At 41.1% G+C, this 20814-nt stretch overlaps 1 protein-coding gene across 5 annotated transcripts in view; it reads right to left on the bottom strand.

Moving 5' to 3' along the window:
- The window catches only part of CCNY (cyclin Y), a 188338-nt gene that overhangs the window by 40140 nt on the left and 127384 nt on the right, over positions 1–20814 (bottom strand). For all 5 annotated transcript variants that reach the window (XM_014609089.3, XM_059729160.1, XM_059729161.1 and 2 more), the window contains 2 exons: positions 9026–9126; positions 5643–5678 (listed from right to left, as the gene is read on the bottom strand). In XM_014609089.3, the coding sequence (XP_014464575.1) occupies positions 5643–5678; positions 9026–9126 (137 nt within the window). The remainder of the gene's footprint in view (positions 1–5642; positions 5679–9025; positions 9127–20814) is intronic.

Here is a 20814-nt window from a genome sequence, read left to right as displayed (position 1 = left end):
ATGCATCAAATCTAATTATTGGGGGCGGGGTTGGCTTCAATTCAAGAATATCTTGAATTTAATGCCATTTTAAATACCCCACATGATGGTGCGCTCAGTCACTTTGGAAGACTTTTCTACAACCTAATAGATATTACTGTTCGGAAGTTTTTCCTGCTAGAATTCATCTTATAGTTTTCCCACTTAATTCATCCCATTAATTCTTCCTATACCTGTATTTTACTAACTCCTCTTCCATGCAGTGTGCACAGATTCTGGGTATTTGAAGCCTGTCATCATTATCTCCCTTGTGATAATTTAGCAAATTTACACATACGCAACTCATTCCATCTGTCTTATAAAATCCTTTAGCCTTTTACCATATTTACTCAAATACAAGACAAAGTTTATCCCCAGTTGGCATGGGCGGAAAAGCCTCTTGACTTATGTTCGCATACAAGAAAATCTCATTAAATAACATTGCCCATCATTAAACAGTTGCCAAAAGCAGCATGTAGTTAGCAATGGAAACTAACTATGAAGTTGATAAAGAGCACCTAACACTAAGTATGACTGTAAACTACATGGTGGTCCACATTAGACAAACATGCTAATAGGAACCTACCACAAAGACAGATCAGTGCAGCCCATCTAAATAAGACATATGGCTGTGCATATTAAGCACAGCCCCCCTCACCACTTTTTTTTTTTTTTTTTTTTTTTTTACAAGTCATAGTGAGCCACTACACTGAATATATTTTTACTTCCTCTTCACACCCACAGCTGAGCTGCATCTTTCTTTCCCAATTCCAAAGATTCCTGATTGTTCACCAGGCTTAAATGCCTGGCAAACATCATGAAATGGGTCCCAAATATTTCACCCAGAATCCCTCAATCATCCCCTCTTAGCCTGTTGCATAATTAGTGTGGTTCTGGCCTCTATTAGGTGAAGCTAGACCAGGCTAACCTGTGCCTAGGAGCACCCCAGGATGTGTGACAAGAACACCTACTTCCAGTCATGAGTGTGGGCTAATTAACATACAATCATAGAAAATTAGGGTTGGAAGGGACCTCAGGAGGTCACATCTAGTCCAACCCCCTGCTCAAAGCATGACCATCCCCAGTTAGATCATCCCAGCCAAGGCTTTTGTTTAGCTGGGTCTTAAAAAATCTCCAAGAATGTAGAGTCCACAACCTCTCTGGGTAATCTGTTTCAGTATTTTACTAAAAGCATGAACATGGTTCCTTTGGGGGACACACACACACACACACACACACAGTGGGTATCTGGAATACACACACACACAGAGCTATGCTGAGTTGTGGGGTCATTATGGCCTGTAATGCTGTTGACTCTGGTGGGACCCAGCTCAATGAGCTATGCTAAATCACAAGTCTTTTGGCTTTGGACTAATATCACGCGTAGCTTGTACGGTTGTGCAAACCTTTGGTCGCCAATTAGATCTGGCAGAGATTCGGCACAATACGGTGGCCGAATCTCCAAATCCGAATCGAATCAGGAGACCCTTTAATCAAATTTGGAGAGATTTGATGATTCAGACACAGACACACTTTGTTTTTGCTACATACCTCAGGGTACCAGGCAGCTTGTGAATGCTGAGATGGTAGGGCAGATGGAGCATCCCACAGGAGCATGGGGAGCGTCCCCAGAGCACTTGGCAGCAGAGTTGGAAGTGGACCAGAAGTGCAACTGGTACCTCCTGCATCAGGGGGCAGGGGAGCCAAGTACTGAGCAGGAGAGCAAAGTACTTCCAATCCATTTCCAGGTCCATCGCCGAGCACACAGGGTGTCCCCCCCGCCCGTGCTTCTGTGAGATGCTCCATCCACCCCAGCATCACAGCATTTACAAGCCGCACCTTGGTAGAAAAAACATTTAAAAGCTGTGTCTGTGGCCAAATTGCTGATTCTCCAAACCTACATTCTTCGATTCAGCCAAATCCGAATCGGGGACAGTGATCCGAATCAACAAATCTAATCACTGTCCTGGATTCAGGTCAAGTCCCAATCGAATATGGCCTGTTTTGCATATGCCTAGTAGCTTGTACTACATGTAAGTAGCTGCCAAAGTGCTGCTCAACAGCACATTTATGGAGTACATGTACTAAAACTTGCAGCAGTTAAAAAAAAAAAAAGAAAGGAATATAAATTAAGTGTCTGAGTACTACGTGTAAATTGCCAAAGCCATGTTTAATTTGAAAATTATTGCTTTCAAGTTTGCTCCTCATTTCCATTTCCTCAGGGAGAGCAGGGTCTGACAGTAAGGAGGAAGAAGGGGCTGCCAGGGAAAGAGTTGGGAGGAAGCAAAAAGCAAAGATGCTACCTGACGCCTCCCCCCACACATTTATTTTCCCTGCTATAGCAGTGGGAGGGTGACAAATTCAATGCAACCCTCCAATAATTATATTCTACATCAAGAAAATTATATCAAATTTACAAGTTTTGCATATATAGAATCTAATTGTTGGGGGTCATCTCAAACAGGGTCATCTTCCATTCAAGCAAATATGGTAACTATTTCTGCTGTCCTCCGAATAGCTTTTTAGTAACAAGATACTCAGGTGTGAACCCAGTATTCCCAATTTTTAGTTTTGATAAGGAACACATCCAGTAAATCAGATACCTCATTTTCCTGTATACAGTTTTCATTTTTGTACTAAAACAAAGAGAGTCCATCCTTTTCAAGAACAACACAGCTGATGCAACTTCAAACACATTAACCATATTTGATTTACATTAATAACTTGCTTTATATAACTTTGGAATGTACATTCATGATTATAAAAATTGTTTAACAGCACTGGTTAAAACCAGACATTTTATGGACAGAAATTTTGCAATAGTTCATATAACTCTTTGATTACAATTCAATCTTTATTTGGCTGCATCCTTGCTCTTTTGGCCATGGGCATCCAAAAGCAGGCCGGGTCTGCAGAAAGCAGACATAAGTCTTGACCATTACAGTTTAACAACTAAATACGAGAAACGATGCAAGCAGTTAGACAAACACAACAATAAAGGAGTAGAAAGGGGGGAGGGGGAGGAGATGAGGATTCAAACAGTTGCAGCCAGCAGCACAGTCCAATTAATATGAAGCAATGTAATGAGGAAGGGCATAATTTATTGATAAATTCTCTTGAAAACCTTGTTGGACCTGATTATTTTGGTGGTGTTAAGATGTTAGAATAGCACCACCCTCCATATTAGCAAGTAACCTAGTAAAGAGTCAGTTCAGCGTACTGGGGAAAAAAAGAATGAATGAAGTATTCCTTAACCAGGGGTTGGTTTCAAGTCCCAGTGAAGTCATACACTCCTGCCATCTTTTGTGGGAGAAGTACCAAAACAAGTACTACACCTTTATTTTCCATGGTACTGATGGGTAAGAAACTGAACTTATGCTTTGTTATTACTCTTACTGTAGCATGAACCAGTGCGTGCTGTTATCAAATTGTCCCTACATTCCTGAGCTGCAGACAACACAAGGCAGAAACTCAGTCATTTCCCATGCATACTTGAAGAAAATGTGCAGATTTCTAGTTTCACACCTGGTGCTATTTCTGCAGAAAGCACCAGAGGGCGCATCCACAACGCACCGGGCATCGGTGGGCAAATACAGAAGAGCATTTACAGTGATTCTGTCTGGGTCAAGTCTCCTTTAAGCTAGAAAATGGAAAAGGTAAGCCTGGCTTCCCAAGAAAAGGGAAACCTGCATGGTTCACAAGTAACTAACATGGCATCCTTCAGATACAAAAATCAAAATGAGGACAGAAGACTTTTTTTAGTTTGGGGTTTTTTTAATTACAAGAGATACCTAGCATCCATTTCCATTTGTTCAACTAACCCCAAGCAAGTGGGAATGTTATATGCATGAGTTTCATTATATGCCTGTGACACTAAGGGTGCAGACAGAAGTGCACCTCCAAGCTGTAACTCACAGTGCTTTGCAGGAAGTCTGTAACCATTCTCCCCTAGCCACACCTCCCCCTCCCCCCACCCCCAGTGCTGTTTTCAGAACAGGGTGGGGGAAAGGGAGCAGAGGGAGCTTGTTCTGGGGTTTTCCCAGCTGGCACTGGTGAGTGGGGCAGGTGGACAGGAGTCCCCCCCACCTCAGAGGGGCTCCTACCCACCTGTCCCACCCACCAGCACCAACTCCAATCCACCTGCACCACCCTCCCTTGGCCTGGTGGAACTCCCTCTGCTCCCTTCCCTGCTCCCATTCTGAAGACAGCGCTGGGAGCAGTCTAAAAAACATGCTTACACATACTTAACTTCTACACCTACTGGAGTTAGAAGCAACACTTGCACTGAATTCTGTGTGACTGAATAGGGGCACATTACCATAGTCAGAAGAAAGTTAGCAAAAGTTTTAACCAGTTGTGTTCCACCATCTTTAACACTCGGGGATCCTTGTGCAGTGCTATGTATATACTTAAATTTAAGCAGGTAAAGTCCCACGTGCAGACCAGTGATTCTAAACCAGAACCTTGTAGCACACTGAGGTTCCAGGAAGTCCTTCCAAGAGGGCCACAGGATGTTATTAGTACTAAGTATATAAATACTCACATATGATGCAAAAGATAAACCCAGAGATTTCAAATCAGAATCTTTAGCATCAAAAACCGAACCAACTTAACTCCCTATTAACAAAAACTCCCTGTCTACACCAGTAACTGGATCGTGCAGATGAAACAGATACAGCACGCTCCTGAGGAGCAACTCTCCCACACCTTTTAACGCAGCTGAAATGTACATTGATCCATATAGTAAAGTCAATTTCTCTTACTGAAAAGAGATAGAAAAACCATCATCAGAAACAACAGAAAGCACCTTTCTAAAATGCACTCGAAAGCTTGTCTATCTCAATCCAATAAAAGGTGTGATCACCCAAAACATTCCTTGCTCCTCATTTTCTGGACAAAAATGGCAATAGCATTATTCCAAGATTACCACTTTCAAAAATAAATAAATTACTCTCTCAAATTTAAGGTGCCCCATCAAAAATGGAATTGAAAAATTAATCCATTCAAAAAAAACCCCTGTTTAACCATGTGAGATACTGTTAGGTCTTCAACCTCAAATTTTCATTCCTCTCACTTGGGCAGAGAGTTAAAAAAACAAAAACAAAAAAACGCATATCTGGCAAGTGTTCTTGTTTTTTGGATCCTGAGGTTTCTACATCAAAACTTATTTAATGCCATTTCCATAGTGCAATGCACAAAGTTTTTATTTAATAATCTATCACTACTGATACTATTCTAATACACTGATCCAACAGTTTACAGCTCACTTTACAAAAAGACAATGAAAAAAGCACCACAAAAAGACAGTTTAGCGTTATATAAATGTTGTCATTAGAACTTACACTTTTTATTCATTAATGATGGTAATGTATGCAGCAGACATTAAATAGTAAAAAAACACTGGGAGTTTTCTACAACAATAAATGTGAGTCATACATAAAGATTTCATAATTATATTTTTTTTAAGTCTTCAAAAAGTTATTCCCATAAACAAAATAATTTTTAGAGTAATATTTGTAACACAGGAAGTAAGGGTACCAGCTACATAGAAAAAGTAATAAAAAAAAACACTCTTGATTTTTTTTAAAAGGTATCTTCAATAGGAGACTTGATTATTTACCTACCTGTTTTTGATGTGGTAATATATTGCAAGAGCTACACTGTAAAACAAAACATAGAATTAATATCTTGGAACTGATGTTCAGATCATATATTGGTAAACAATACTAATTTACTATACATAATTAAAACTTAGCACAAAATTTGACAACTAATATGATAATTAACAGATTTTTCTGTCCATGATTTGAAATAGATTAAAAAACTGTAAAAATTAATTCAGGAATATTTTGTTCAGCACACTCAAAAGTGACTACTTTTCACCAAATTTCCTGATGGAACATTTGGCCTTCTTATAGACATTAAAAAACAAAACAAAACAAACAACACGTTATACCGGAAGAAGCAGCAGCGTGTTCGTTCGACCTGGCTCCATAGCGTCTGTATAGATTGGGTGCTTTGGCAGGGCATTTTGGTGCTTTTATCTAAAGCTGATTCAATCAAACAAAGCCAAAAAAGCCCCGCTGAAGCACCCAATCTATACAGATGTTGGGTGAGCCAGGTTCAACCAATGCGATGTCTCTTCTGGGCTTGAAAATGCACTGAGTTTAAAAGTAAAGCAAAGTTTGTTGTGGGGTTGGTCTGGTTTTTTGAGTTTTGTTTGGGGGGGGGCAGGGGGGGAGATGTTTAATGTCTGTAAACAGCCTTTTATGTCAGTGATAGATTGCATACCCTGCCATTCATTTGGTCTTGCCCCTCCTCCCTCACCCTACATACCCAACACTACTTTCTTCTTAAAGGCCTACTCCCATTAAAGTTAATGGCAAAACTACTGGTGCTTTTCGAGGTGAAGGGTAAGGGTTTAGATGGAATGAATACTCTCTGGTGGACAAAACAAGTCAATAAAATTTGTTCAGGGACTTACAATCCATTACTATATTAGGAAATCAGTGGTTTTGCTAAGGTAACTTGAATTATTTTACGTGCAGTGGCTTTTAATTTTTCTCCCAATTTCATTACTTTTCAGATATCTCCCCATTTAATTACCTTTTTAAAAAAAAAATTATGGTATCAGTTTATAAAAGTTACTTATTTTATCTTAAGGGGGAAGACTCCCCTGATATCATTATATTATGCTTGTAAAGTATCAATGGAACATATTTTAGTTGCCTGAAAATACAAACTAATCTAACTCAAAACTGAGGACAGTGAAAGAAACAACATGGCTTCCTGGGATTATTCTCCAGTTTAATTCCTGACTCTTTAAACATCTCCCCAGCTGCAGGAGTTAAACACCAAAAGACAAAGCAAAACCACCACTCATACCAACATGTTGAGCAGAAGCTAAAAGTAAAAGGGTGGATAAAAAGGGAAAAGGAAAGTCACTGTCCCTGTTTGCTGACAACGTATTCCATCATCATTTCATTGTTAGATGCCAGTCTTGTGTTGAGGTATGATTTCCTTTTAATGCATTTTACATAAAAAGGCATGAGTTAATTGTTTGTTCAACAATTTTCCTTCAGAACTTTTACAAGAAAGCTGTCCTGTCTCTGATGCACCCTATTTTGGAAAAACAGCATGCTGCAGATATACTGTCTGTTTCTCTTAGTGGACTTTTAAATTCTTTTAGGTTCTTCTTTCTTTCTTTAAAAAAAAAAAAAGAAAACATGCAATTACTTCCCCCCACCCCCTCAGAAGAAGGTAAATGCCATGTTTTATGAGTTGTACTTTGTACTAGCAACATAGCTTTTTAGCCATTATACTACTGGGTACATTAGAAGTTCTTACATTTCGCTGCTTAGCTATAAGTTTCAGTTTTATTTAAAAAAGCAAAATTTACAAATGGATGCAGAGGAGATTTATCTCCTCTGCTGAACACATTTCACCACTAACAATAACAACTTCAGTGCAAAAAAACCCCAAACCCTTAAAACAGGGAGCCATACGTTAATACTAAAAAAAAAAAAAAATGGCCTTCAGGAACATATGTGCAACTCCAGCTGATTCAGCAGTGGCACATGGCCATCTGAAAGCACAGCTCTGGCTTTGTACCAAAAGATCACATCAAAGATTAGAAAAATGCTTACTGCTTGGAAACCTTTGGAGCAGTCCGAGTGCTAATCCCCAGTTTCCAACCATTAGTGGATTCGTTCAGATCCCTGAATATTTTTATTTACTTTTTTTATTGTGTTTATTGACAACGTATTGTTCAGACCCGCATTCTGTGCATCCATGGTACGCAGGGTTGGGGAAAGCTTTCCAGCACTCTTCTGGACCTCCGATCCTGAGGTTTGTTAGGAACAAAACCAACCCCTGATTCAGATCAAAGCACCATAAGAACTTCTCCTACTTGCAGTGGCTATAAATATGACACTAAAAGAAATCAGTTGTTCAGCTAGGGCTACCAGAACGTACAGAACGCATAATGCGCTGGCCCTGCACACCAATGCTTCTTCCTCATTCCCCCCTCCCTCTGCCTCCAAGAACACCCTCTGCCCAAGCAGAAACATCCTATGCCAGTGGAGGATCTCCTTAAGCTGATGCTAGAAAATAGCTTTAAAACTCCCTGGCATCACCAGCATGTTACAAAGACAACTAGAAAAAGAAACTAAGGATCTATCCTAATATAATGTTTAGGGAGTAACCCACATGCTGGCCTCTTATCCTGAGATCCTTTGCATGCTGTTTTGATTAAAAATTTAACAACAGGGGAAATGTTAGGCAGTAATAATAGAGAAGAAAAAGCTAAGATGTTATTTATTAACTTGTATGCCAATCCCCTTCTATAGAAACTTAAAACATGTTTTAGTGCCCATCAGCAGTAATTGCTACTTCGGACGTATTAGTCTGTTGTGTAAATACCTTTTGTAGCACACGCCTTGAATTAAACTTTTACGTTTGAATGTACTGAGGTAAATCACACTACAAACAAGTGAAGAGGATGTAATAACTTTCACAAACAAACAATGCAGAATGCCTGAACATTTAAATGTTTTTCCCCCCTCACTGTATAGGGTCATCAAGTACAATACTTCAAAATCTCAACCTCATTTCCACAGCAGGAAACGACCATATCCTTACGCAATGTTGAAAACTGAGGTGTCTCCAACAAACCAAATAAGCACTGGATGAGCTATTACGTAACTGAGCAATTGAAAGCTCATTCAAATAAGCCAGCACACTGACGTTGGATCACCCATCATGGCTACTTTAGAAATCCTTGGTCGCTTGCATCTTGGAGGACATAGGCAATTGGGTTATGGGGTGGTAAATATCAAAGTTAAACTTTTGAAAACTTCTCCCTCACCATTATTTCTGAAATTCACCCACCTATGGCTTTGCACAAAATCCCCCACTCCTTCGAAGACTGATATTTGCACTGCACACTAAGCAACTTTTTGGAAATATTAAAAGATGCATTTAAGTCAAAAAAATTTAACACACCCACCATTTAATTGTATACTTGAGGTTTGGTTGACTGACCGTGCTGTCATCCAGGAAAATAGTGGAGCAAGAACTGTACTTCCTTTTTAGTTGCCCAGGAGGGTGCTAGGGAAAACATTCAAAAGAACAATGGCAATTACATAACAACAAAGCCTTTTTGGGGAAAAAATTCAGAATTAAGGAGCAGTCTCTCCCCCTCTCCTTCTCTCAAGCACACACACACACTTAAAAGTTACCACATTTTAAAAAAGTTAGCTGGAACAAATCAACATTGCTCATGTAAAATTCAAAAAATGCCACCTCAACCAATGGTGTTACTGCCTAAAAGCCTCATTTATCCATTAGCTGTTTAAACACCAACATGTAGTTTTATTATTTGTTACCCTACCCAATTTCCCACTACTTTCATCATCCATGTAAAGAAATTTAAACATAAGCAAGAACAGCACTGTGGTTCTTGGTTCAAAAGCCAGGGTGAGAGCGCAAAATATGCAGTAGGGTAAAACGGCAAGAGGTCAAAACGGAATTAGAAATGAATGTGAATGAGTCTGAAAAACAAGAGGAAACTAGAACACGTAGTAAAACAACAGGAAGGAAAATACCTTGGGGACACTAAAGGTTTTATAAGGAAAAGCATAGGAAAATATAGGAATCAGAACTTATGATAGAGGTGGTATCTTTTACTAGACAAATTAGATATTTGCAAAAAAATATTTTACAAAAATATCAAAATATATATATTACAATGCAAAGTTTGTAAAATGTCTCCCAGGTGGAAATGAAAATTCATATTTCACAGGAGAGCTGAGCAGTTAGAGAAGTCTATTTACCTATTTAGACTATTCCTTATTACTTAGCCTATTTATTTATACTGCTCTTTTATATAAGCCTAATTTGAACAAAATGAATTTTTCTGACCAGGAGATTTTACACCTTCAGCTCTCCAATGAAATATGAACTTACATTTCCACCTACAAGAAATTTTAAAATTTATGCATTCTCCTACACCTGAAAAAGGGGGAGCGTGCCCAAAACTTGCAAATAAAGTAGTATTTTTTTTTGCAAATATCTAGTTGGTCTAAGAAGAGATATCACTTCTACCATGAGTTCTGATTCCTTTTGCCTGTAGACCAATGCAGCTACAACCTGTATCCCTAGGAAAACATTAAAAAGTTAGTTTGAGAAACTACAGACACTAGCATTTATATATACATTCAGACACTCAATACAACTTAAGAAAAAAAACCCAAAACATACCACAATGCAGAAGAGAAGGAGAAAAATAAATGCCTTATTTTTCATTTTTAAATAGAAAAATCTTTGATAACATTTTGTTCCCAATTCTCTGCTAATTCAACTACATATTAAAAGGGGGGAAGGAGGCAGCCGTGTGTACAACTCTGAAATCAAGTTAGAGCTGAGAAAATTGCCCACCTCTAGAGAGATATCTGCAGTAAGGGCCTCTCAGGTGCTATTAAGAGTAGCTGACATCCTGCCTTTCTGAATAAGAATCCTATAACTTCTCTTTTAATGGTTTTCCATTAATGATTCCCTACAATTCTGCCCTTCCCTATCCTTTCAGTGTGGCAAGGGTCTTTTTGATACAGGGCTGTTAAGGCAGGCCAACTACAGTTGTGAAGGCAGTAGGTCTACAAACAATGTTATATCATATTCACTTTACTCCTGAATGAGAGCATCAACATGAAATTTGAAAGTAGTGCACAGTGTCATCACACTTTTACTCGATTCATTTTAACCTTCATGACAGTCCTATTCAGATTTGGCCAGGCAATGCATGGACACATGCCAATGCACACTTAGTGAGGATCTAACCCATGGTTCCTTGGCTTCCATCACAAGGGCACTTCCCTTACCTAATGTGTGTGATGTACCTACTACCTGCAAGGCTAGGGATAAACATTATACAAAAACTGGTTTCAGTGATCAGAAACTGGTTTAAACCTGCAACAGAACAGATGTTCAATGCACATAAGTCAGTTTGAAAATGGCTGAAACCAGTTTGAGATAAACCTGGTTGAAGGTAGTATCACACTTAACTGATTTGGGTCAAACCAGGTTATGTAATGTCTGTCCCAGACAGCTTGCTGGTTTAAGTTAAATCAGAGTCCCCCAGCATCCCAGCATGCTCTCTAGGCTGGGCAGGGTGCTCTGCTCCACAGCAGTGCTGGCCCCTCCCTTCTGCTCCCTGGCTGGACCTTGGCCAAGACTGCAGGCGTCCGACTGGCTGCCCCACTCCCCATCCCCTCTGCCTTACACAGACACCTCTCGGCATTAGCTAGCAAACCGCATGATGACTACAGTCCATGCAGTGGCAGACGGGACAAAAAAGGCAGAATCAACAGGTAGTTGGTAATGTCCCTCTGTTTTCTTAATGGGGTGATAAATACTGTGTTATCAGTTCCCTGCTGGGCTGGTCAGAAGGGCCAGGGGGAACCCCTCCCCTAATCAGAGCATCCTGCTGAGGCCTGGCCACACACCCCTCAGCTCAGCACTATGGAAAGAAAGGGAGGGCTGCTCTAGCACCCCCCAGCTTCTAGCCTGAGCCACTGCAGGCATTTGCCTGCATTTCTGGGATGCCTGTGCAGTTACAGACTGGTTTAGATGACCCAGATTAGACTAACCTACAAAGACTGAATCAATTCAGGCTCAGGCTTTTTGAACGTCTGTCCCTAGCCCAAATGAACAACCAGCACACTGTTGTCGCACTCCCACTTCTCATACATTTTAAGTTATGAACTTCCATTTCAATAACACTAACATCAAGCCTCCACTGATTAAAATTACATGCAATTCTGACTCTGTTTCTTCCCTTAGCTATGAGCACAAGTATTAGAAGTCTTTTTGTATCTTGAGAACAGATCAGGTGTTTTAAATCACTTTAGAGGTCTGTATAAATAATTTCTGGGCTTTCCAACAAACTCTAAACTAGGCCCCAGATTCAAGCTACAAATTTGAGGATATTTAATATTAAAGAGCATATAATATTAAAGAGGATATGAAATCCTACTTAAAATGGGGGAGAGGTCACTAACCCTCCATAAATGCTTCGGAGATGAGAAATGCATTTGGTCCTAAATTTGGGGTGTCTCAGTTCAGCTATCAGTGTATACAGAGCAAGACCCAAAATGAAATGAAAGCACTAGAAGTGATAATACGGTACTATGGGATGTGGAGGAAATGACTAAGACTCAGGTACTTTACAACTTCTGCCCTACCATCTGCTCTTTCAGATCTCTATGTTCAGCTCTTCAGTACATTTCACAACCATGATAAAAAACAAAGCAACTCAAGAACAACTGAAAATGAATCCATCTAGTATCTGAAAAATAAACACATACACAGTTCAACATCACTAAAGTTTAAAAAAAAAAATCCAACTACAAGGTCCAAATGTCAAGAATATTTGTTACAAAATTTAAGATAAGTGGTCAGATTCACTTAACGTAACTGATATTTTTTTTCCTTTAGTAAATAACAGTAATAAATACCCACAATTTCTAGTCTGCAATCCAATCTGACTTTGGTGGCACACCAGAAGGGCAATCTCCCCTCTTTCATGCTCCCCTTTCAAAATATATGCATTTCCTTCCACATTCTGACTTCCTGGTTCTACAAGGGGTCTTCAGAGGCCTCTCCAGTCAAGTTAAAGGCTTGTCTACACAAGAGAGCTAGTGTGAAACTGCTATCCTTCAATAACTCCATGTATAGACAATTTCTAAGGATTGGGACAGAGAAGGTCCCAGAGGAAGAGAAGCTACCAAATCAAACCTGATGTTGGTATAATGATGATGATGCAAGGACGCACACATTAAATTTGCACAAGGCCCTGAAAACATGTTAGTTCTGAAGATGTAAAGCAAATAAATATCTGAATTAATGTCCTTACAGTCCAATTTAAAATTGGATGCGTGTGCGCCTGTTCAAAAGGAGATGTTACAGACACATAAGTATAAATTGACAGTAAAATGGCAGCCTTAAATTGGAATTTCCTAAATTTGGCATCATAAAATAGAAACAATGCCTTAAACATTTTTGTATTTAAAAATGAAAGGGGAAAAGGGAGGTGGAAGAGAAGAAAGGGGGGACAAAAGGGGGGGACCCCTGAACAGACACATTTAACAGCTAGAAATAGCACATTAACAGCTATTGGTTTACTCACTGTTACAACCTTTCCTGGCTTTCTTTTACAGATCGTTGATCAAAATAATTACAAGGCAACCCCCACTTGGTGCTCTTAATTGGTTCCTGAAAAACTGAGCGTTTTTCATTTCACTCCCCGACACCTCCATTTCCATTTACACCGACTTGCTTTCTTGCCTGCATTGCATGCCAGCCTCTGGCTTCTTTACTATTCCTTCCATCCAGGAACAGCACACACAACAACTGAAGGGGCCTCCTCAGCCTGACTAAGGGTTTTCCAACCCGAAAGCTGGCATCCCAGGCAGCTAAGCAGAGCTTATTTGGAGCCTCACAGCTCCACTGCAACCAGCAAGCCGCAGGCCTGTCAAACACGCAACAGGCCTGGGCTTTTCCCAGCCAGAACTGTATGCACATGGGGTGGCTGGAGGTTATGGCACCTCCTACCTGTCTTCCACCAGGGAGATCCTCAGTCCTGGCATTTCCTGGGGCTGCTAAAACCTTGCTAATATATATTTCTCTAACTATTCAGTTGGTCTACTAAAAGATGCCTAGCACCTGTCCCTGGTCAGCTGACCAGAAGGATGCAGGGCCCTGGGCACATCTAAGCCCCAGGGCTGGGGCTGGCAGGCAGAGTTCTCTGGCAGCTGCTGGAGAAGAAACTCCTGCAGGAGAGGAAAGAAAGGCTCTCTCACAGTTTGGCTGCCTGAGATGCTGCTGGTGCTACTGTGCTGCTTACTTACCTGTTGTTATTTAAAGTGGTGGACCAGACTGAGGCTGTAGGGGAGAAGGAGACCTCATTGGGGCACACTACCGTGTCGTGTAGAGGCCCCAGCAGGCATGCACCTTAACACACACATCACACATTTTGCTTGTCAGCACCTTGAGGTGCAGTTTCTCAGAAACCCCTGCACCTACCTCCTTGAACCTTGGCAGGCTTCGTAGCCTCAGCAGTAGCTATCATGCTTGCTGTTTTCCCCCTGCTGTGCTATCACCCTTACAAGTGATACGAGTTTTGCTTTCAAGACTTTGAGGTGGTTTCCCAGAAACCCCTGCCCCTATCTCCTTAAAATTTGACAGGCTTTGTGGCCTCAGCAGGCGCTACCCTCCCTGCTGTTTTCACTCAGGCAAGAAATGACAAAGTTATAGGCAGTTTCATGATTCCCCTATGGGCGAAACGTTAAAACAGCATCGAAACAGCAAAACAGATCTGACGAAACAAAACAGAACATCAGTTTCAAAACGAAATGAAACGAAACACTGTCCCATCGAAATGGCAAAGCAGAAGTCAAAACAAAATGGTGCTGTTTTGCACAGACGTACTAAGCATGACGTTCCCTCACAAATCAAAGCATGCGCTGCTGAAGACTCCAGGAACCAGTAAGTCATGCTATCCTGGCAGTAAGTGTACTTTCAGGAAGAAGTCCAATAGGTTAATTGACTGAAATTCTAGTACCTCTGAAGAACAAATTCACAATCCAACCTCAGAACCAAGCTGACTATGAAAGGATGGGTAGAAAGGCATAGCAAGTGAAGACCGAAGCGAAAGCGAGAAATACCACTGGAAAGGTAAGGTGATGTATCAAACTATTCAAGATTCTTGAATAGAAATTTAATGAGCATTACTAGGTTAAACACCGAGATCCTACATCGGAGTTAAGACTCTAATGCAGGTAAATGCACAGTGACAAGGTGAACCTGTAAGACATCAGAGAGACTCATGCAACAGATGGTAAGCAGGCCAGCAGACAGCCAGTTGAAGTGAAACTGCCTCCTAGTGCCTCAGCAATCATGCCTAGGAGCAAGCTGTCCTGATAACTGTTGGGCCCTACTGTAAATCTGAGGTATTTCTACTGAGCCAGTTAAACAGCCATACGGCAATATAATTCCTACAAGTTAAACAGCCACCAATTAGTCTTAAGCCTGGGGACTGGTGTGACTGAAGCATGCATTATTATCCTGAAAAAAATGTATGCACTTGATGAATCTTCTCAGGTGTAGGATATGACAAACATACTTTCTTCAGAAGGAGAAGGAAATATTAAAACTAAACACCCATTCTTCTGAATTCTTAGTGCCAAATGAGTCCTAAATTCTGGAAAAACAAACTGTATAGTTGCAGTGAGTCTCCGAGAAGACACTTCACACATTATATAGTACTGGCAACAGACTGTCAGGTGGCTTTCTAAAGTGAGACTGCCTCTCAATCCAGGAGAACCTTACCCTGCCAGAAGAAACAGGTGTCTCCCTCAAATGACATGGATGTCCTTTGGCAATAAAAACCATGAAGTTCGATCTACGTAGCTACAGGGTTGGATACAAGACAGCTGAAACCAGTGTAAAGGTCTAGACCGACAAATATACACTAAACATTTTGGTCAACTAATGGGAGTTAGTCAGCCAAGTAACTTTGAAAAATATTTCCCTTTTCAACACTAAAAAGCATGAAGATCGACTTGGTAAACACCAGTAGTTCTGGCATTTTGTGGATGTAAATTTTAAGGTCTCTTTGAGGCAACATGGGGTTTGCAAAGTTGTTCTTTAAAAGAGTTATATCTTGGAAAGTCAAGTCAATAAGTGGAATTAATAAACTATAAAATGTAGACTTGGCTTTGGGTATAGTCTTAAAATGCATTAAGAAATATGAGGAAAGAAATATAGCCGAACTGGGCAGAGAGCTCTACAGCCCTGTGCTAAAGTGACAGCTGTGTCACTGAAAGGACAACACAGGAAAGAGTGATCCCAGGGAGCTGTAAATACTGCAAGACTCAAAAGGATCCTCAAGAACTGTACAGCCTGTTCACTGTAAAGGTCTGCTCCCCAGTGCATCCTGAATGTGAGAAAATAAGATTCTGATTCCCCATGTGCCTTTAAAAAGTTGAGGGGAGAAAGGGAGGGAAGGACTAGCCTTGATAGCCCAGAAGGCCCCTTTCAATTCCATACTCCTAGCACCAGGCTGACAAGTTTTTCCAGACATCACACAGCAGAATCTGGATACTTTGCATGGTCCAGTTCCCAGTCCCTTCTGAAGATGAGGGTTTGCATAGTACCCAGGGGTCATATATAACCACTGAGGTGCTCACACCATTTCTATTGGTTTTTTATTACAAATCAGTTGTAGGGGACCACTGATGAGCTCCAGATGAAATATAAGCGACAGCAAACAGGTAAGCAGCTTGTCTAATTCAGCAACCCACTGTGAACTCAGCAGGTTATGAACTGCCTGGACATGAATGACCCAGGTTCCACTGTAGTAAGGTGTTATTCTTGTTGATTTACAGAACTGCAGGAGAAGACCTGATCTCCAACAGTCCAGGAACACAGCTGATCCTTGCGGGGAGCACTGCGAAGCACTGGACAGCAAGCTGCAAAAGAACTGACCTGCTTCACGGAGGACAAGAGATTCCAAAGACTACTCTAAAACTAAGAACTTGACTCTCAGGAAGGGGAAAGGAGATGACTAAATAGGATTAATGGCTACTAGGTTACCTTACATATCCAAAGGCTAGTCTCGCTACAAAAAAGCACCAGGGATTTTCAGAGACTGAGACCCAGGTCCTATACCAAAAAAGAATTCAGTGTCCAAACAGCCTTATATTCTGTTAATGTCACAGTCGGTCAAGGGAGCCTGGATCAGTCAGTCTCTTAGCCGTTGTTAAGGCCTATTTAACAATTTCTGGATTGTGCTTCTGAGCAATCTATACAGATTTTGTTGGGTGAAGGGGATTTCTGCTCTGTCGTCCATATAAAGTCATGATCATCCACACGTTACCAACCTTAACATGGTGGGAGGTAGCAGACAACACAGGTTGCAGAAAATAAAATAGAACATATTTAAGTGAAGTTGTAAGAAAAAGGCATACAAAGGGAAGACATTTGTTCCATCTGCTTCAGCCTCTGCACATTTTATATAATAAGCTCTGAGATACCAAGATTTCAGTGCCTTCATTTCAGGCAGGGACATTTTGAGCTGTTAAAATCAGCTGTTTTGCCACAGCCAATTTCTAACTCTAAGGAAACATTACATCTCAACTTGGCATCCAGCATCCTCCAGCAACTTTTATAACTTCCAATTTTTGCTAGTTTTATTTTGATTTTAAGATGTCTGAAATGCATGAACTGCTTGAATCTTAAATAGTATGTGTCTGATCAAAAACAACAGCTGTAAGTCCAAGTCACTGAATAAAAACAGAAATCACATGAGTTCTGCAGCATTTGTTCTTGCTGTGCAAAAAGGCACGACAAACTAAAAACCTGCTTCATGAAAACCTGTGAAAAAGAATGATTTCTACTTGGCCCCATATCCAAAATACCTCAAAAAAGTTAAAATTGGATTCATGATATTTTATTTTTTAAGGGAAGATGCTACAAATTATTTATCTGTCATTTGCCCCAAGGCAGTAAAGGCTAGTGACATTCAAAAGCAAGTAGGCAAAGCTAGCACGTAAAGTTGTTTATGGAGCTAATTTACAGCTGCAGGCAAGAATCAGGAGTGTTTCTGACTCATACAGCACAGAGCACAGCTCACCTTGAGGACCTTCAATTGCTTTAGGCAACTGGTTGTTCTCACTGAGGCAACAGTTTACAGGTCAATGAAGGAAATTTGCCAAAGTCACGCAGCCTGTGCAAATCTGTGCTTTGTATCATTCTGCAGAACTCTGCATTTATTTCCATCGTGCAGGATGTGACTGCAAAATAATTACCTTCAAGGAACAGCTAGATCGGGGCAGGCAAAGTCCGGCCCATGGACCGGATCCAACTGGCAGTGGACTTTATTTCCCAGCAGGCCCTGCCCAGGTGGTGGGGTCTCCATGGAAACTGGCCCCAAGCAGCAGCCATGCTGGGATAGCACAGGGCCAAGGTTTCCATGGAGACCAGCCCCAGCAGCACCAGCAGGGTAGGGAGCTGTTCCAGGGCCAGGTTGGGATCTTGCAGCGGTGACAGCGTGGTCTGGAGCCGGGGCAGAGTCATTATCCGCAGCCTGCATGCTCCGGGCAGGGGCGTGCAGGCAGCAGGTCGCAGCTCTGCCTCCGCTACTTGCAGTGCTACAAGTGTGGTCTGGAACGAAGGCAGAACTGCGATCTGCTGCCTGTGCATTTCTGCCCGGACATGCAGGCTGCAGATCACGGTCTTCCCCAGCTCCAAACCACAGTCACCACTGCAAGATTGCAGCCCAGCCGCGCACCCTGCCAGTACTGCTGGGGCCGGGCTCCACAGAAACCCTGGCTCCGTGCTATCACAGCACAGCTGCTGGGGTCTCCACAGAAACTGGCCCCAGCCACATGGGCTGCTGGGAAATGGAGTCTGGCAGCCAGCCAATTCTGCCATTTTGTCCACCCCTGGGCTAGATCACAGAATCCTAGAAAATTAGGCTTGGTCATCTAGTCCAACCTCCTCCTCAAAGCAGTACGTCTGTAACGGTCTTAAACCCCCACAATAGAAGCAAGAGACTGATTCATTCTTAAGTGAAGAAACTCACCTGTCTTAAGTTTTACATCTACAATGCAGAACACAATCCAGTTTAACCAACATTAATTAAACTTTATTGCACAGAACTACCTTATTACATGGTTCAACTCCATCCATAGTTGATTTAGCTGATACACCTGAAACCAGGTTCAAAAGCTGCACCCTAGGCTAGGTTTCTACTTGGGTTCAAAAAAATTCTGTGTCAACTTTATAAGCGTAAATTGGCTCCATTGAAACAGACTACATGTCAGAATGCAAAACTTAATTAACAACGGTTGATAAATTTGTTTCTGTAATGTATGCAGGGCTTCATTTAACTGTTGATGACAAACCCAAGTTTACAAGCGTGTTTAAGTCCATGAAGAGCACTTTGCAGACATCAGGTTACATAGCATGCAACTGGTTATGGTTTGCTGCAGCACCAGGGCATTGCTGTATTCCCAGCCCAACAATTAATGTACAGTGATTTCTTTAAAGATTTTCTCTCCTGCTACCTACCACTATGAAAAACTGAGTCAAACAAAATTGTCTGCTACATTTTAACACTGGCACACACATTCCAAAGTTTTGCATTTCATATCAAAGTGATGTTCAGTCTCCAGATTGGCACAGCAATTAGGAAAGAAAAGAACAGTCTCTAGAGCAGCAGTTTCCAAAGTAGGGCATCATGAACCTGATGTATATTCATTTGCAGAAGCGGGGCTCACACCTGGGAGCAGGCCCAGAAGTGCAACCAGAGTCTTGGTCACCAATAAGTATGTTTGGGCTTCTCCATGTCCCTCTAAACCATTTTGTTCCTCCCTCTGACTAATGACTATTAGCTGAAATAGAATGCTTTGTTCCTATAAACTATCTGGACTGCAATTATGAATCTCCATAATAACTAGCTTTGGGCATTTCTGATCGTTAACGGCAGTAACATTTTGTATTTATATCAAGGCTTTCTTCCCAAAGAATCAAACTGCTACATAAACTACAAAGCCAAAGCTCCAAAGTATTTAAGCACACAACTAGCCCCACCACAACAGACCCTGCAATCTGATACGTGCAGCAGTACCTTTACAAATCAGACAAATTCAGCTGGAATGCAAGACTGTCTTTGTGGATCAGATTCCAGGATCAGCACACTGGAAAGCAGCCATTTCCAGAATGAAGTGTGGCAGCCAGAGCACAAAATAAGAAGAGATGAAATATTGGCTTGGGCACCTGAAAAGATTCAGACTATCCAAAGATGTTTTTATAGCCAAAGATGCTCACACTGTAAGTGTAAATAGAGCTTAAAACATCTGCCTTGGAAAGGCAGAGACGTTAAATAAGCCTGCTGAGAATTTAAAACAATTTCAGAGATTCTGTACGCTTCAAGATCATTACTAGACCCCATTATAAAGCACAAAACTGATCAAAACTATACATTTCAAAGGGTGTGCCAAGAGAAGGGTCTGAATGCCTTCCACTGAGGACAGCTTCTCCTTCAGGAAGATTCCCTTATGAGAAAGGCAGTTTATTTTTGAGGATGATGCTGCTCCTAAGATTGGATGCTAAAAATTTGTTACCAAAGAGACAAGTTTCATGACCTCCAAAACGGGAAAACAATCCTAATTTAAGCTTGGCAGAAAAAAGGAAAGTTCTCTCCCACAAAATTCAGCTCCTGAAAAGAGAAAAAAAGGAAAACAAAACAAAACAGTTCTTCCCATTTGCTTTTTTCCTGAAGACTGAGATACTGATGCAATCTCTTCTGCAGTAAAGAGAAAACAAGCTTTCTCAGTCTTCATCTTTTCCACCCTGTGAACGCCAAACTGCCAATTAACTATGCAAGGAAAATGGAATTTGGATTCACATGAAGAAATTGAACACCTGATAAAATGTGACTTGGAGCAGCTCTCTTTCATAGCTGCTTTCTTCTAAACTCTACCTTTCAGTGAGCAGTAGAGCAGTCTGTGGGACTCAACACCACCCTAAAAACAATTTTCAATAGACTAACTACACTGGAGCAATCATTTATTTTATTCAAAAGAACCACTGAATCTTTCAGGCTCAGCTATTCACAGTGTAACACAGTAACTACAGGCACTCCTCACTTAACGACCGAGTTCCGTTCCTGCGACTAGGTTAAGCGAATTGGTCGATAAGCGAGGAGCCGCCCCTTGATACTGCGTGCCTTGGCCT

Source organism: Alligator mississippiensis, chromosome 5 (genome assembly GCF_030867095.1).
Source record: "Alligator mississippiensis isolate rAllMis1 chromosome 5, rAllMis1, whole genome shotgun sequence".
Taxonomy (NCBI): Eukaryota; Metazoa; Chordata; order Crocodylia; family Alligatoridae; genus Alligator; species Alligator mississippiensis.
This window is presented reverse-complemented; position numbering and strand designations above follow the sequence as displayed.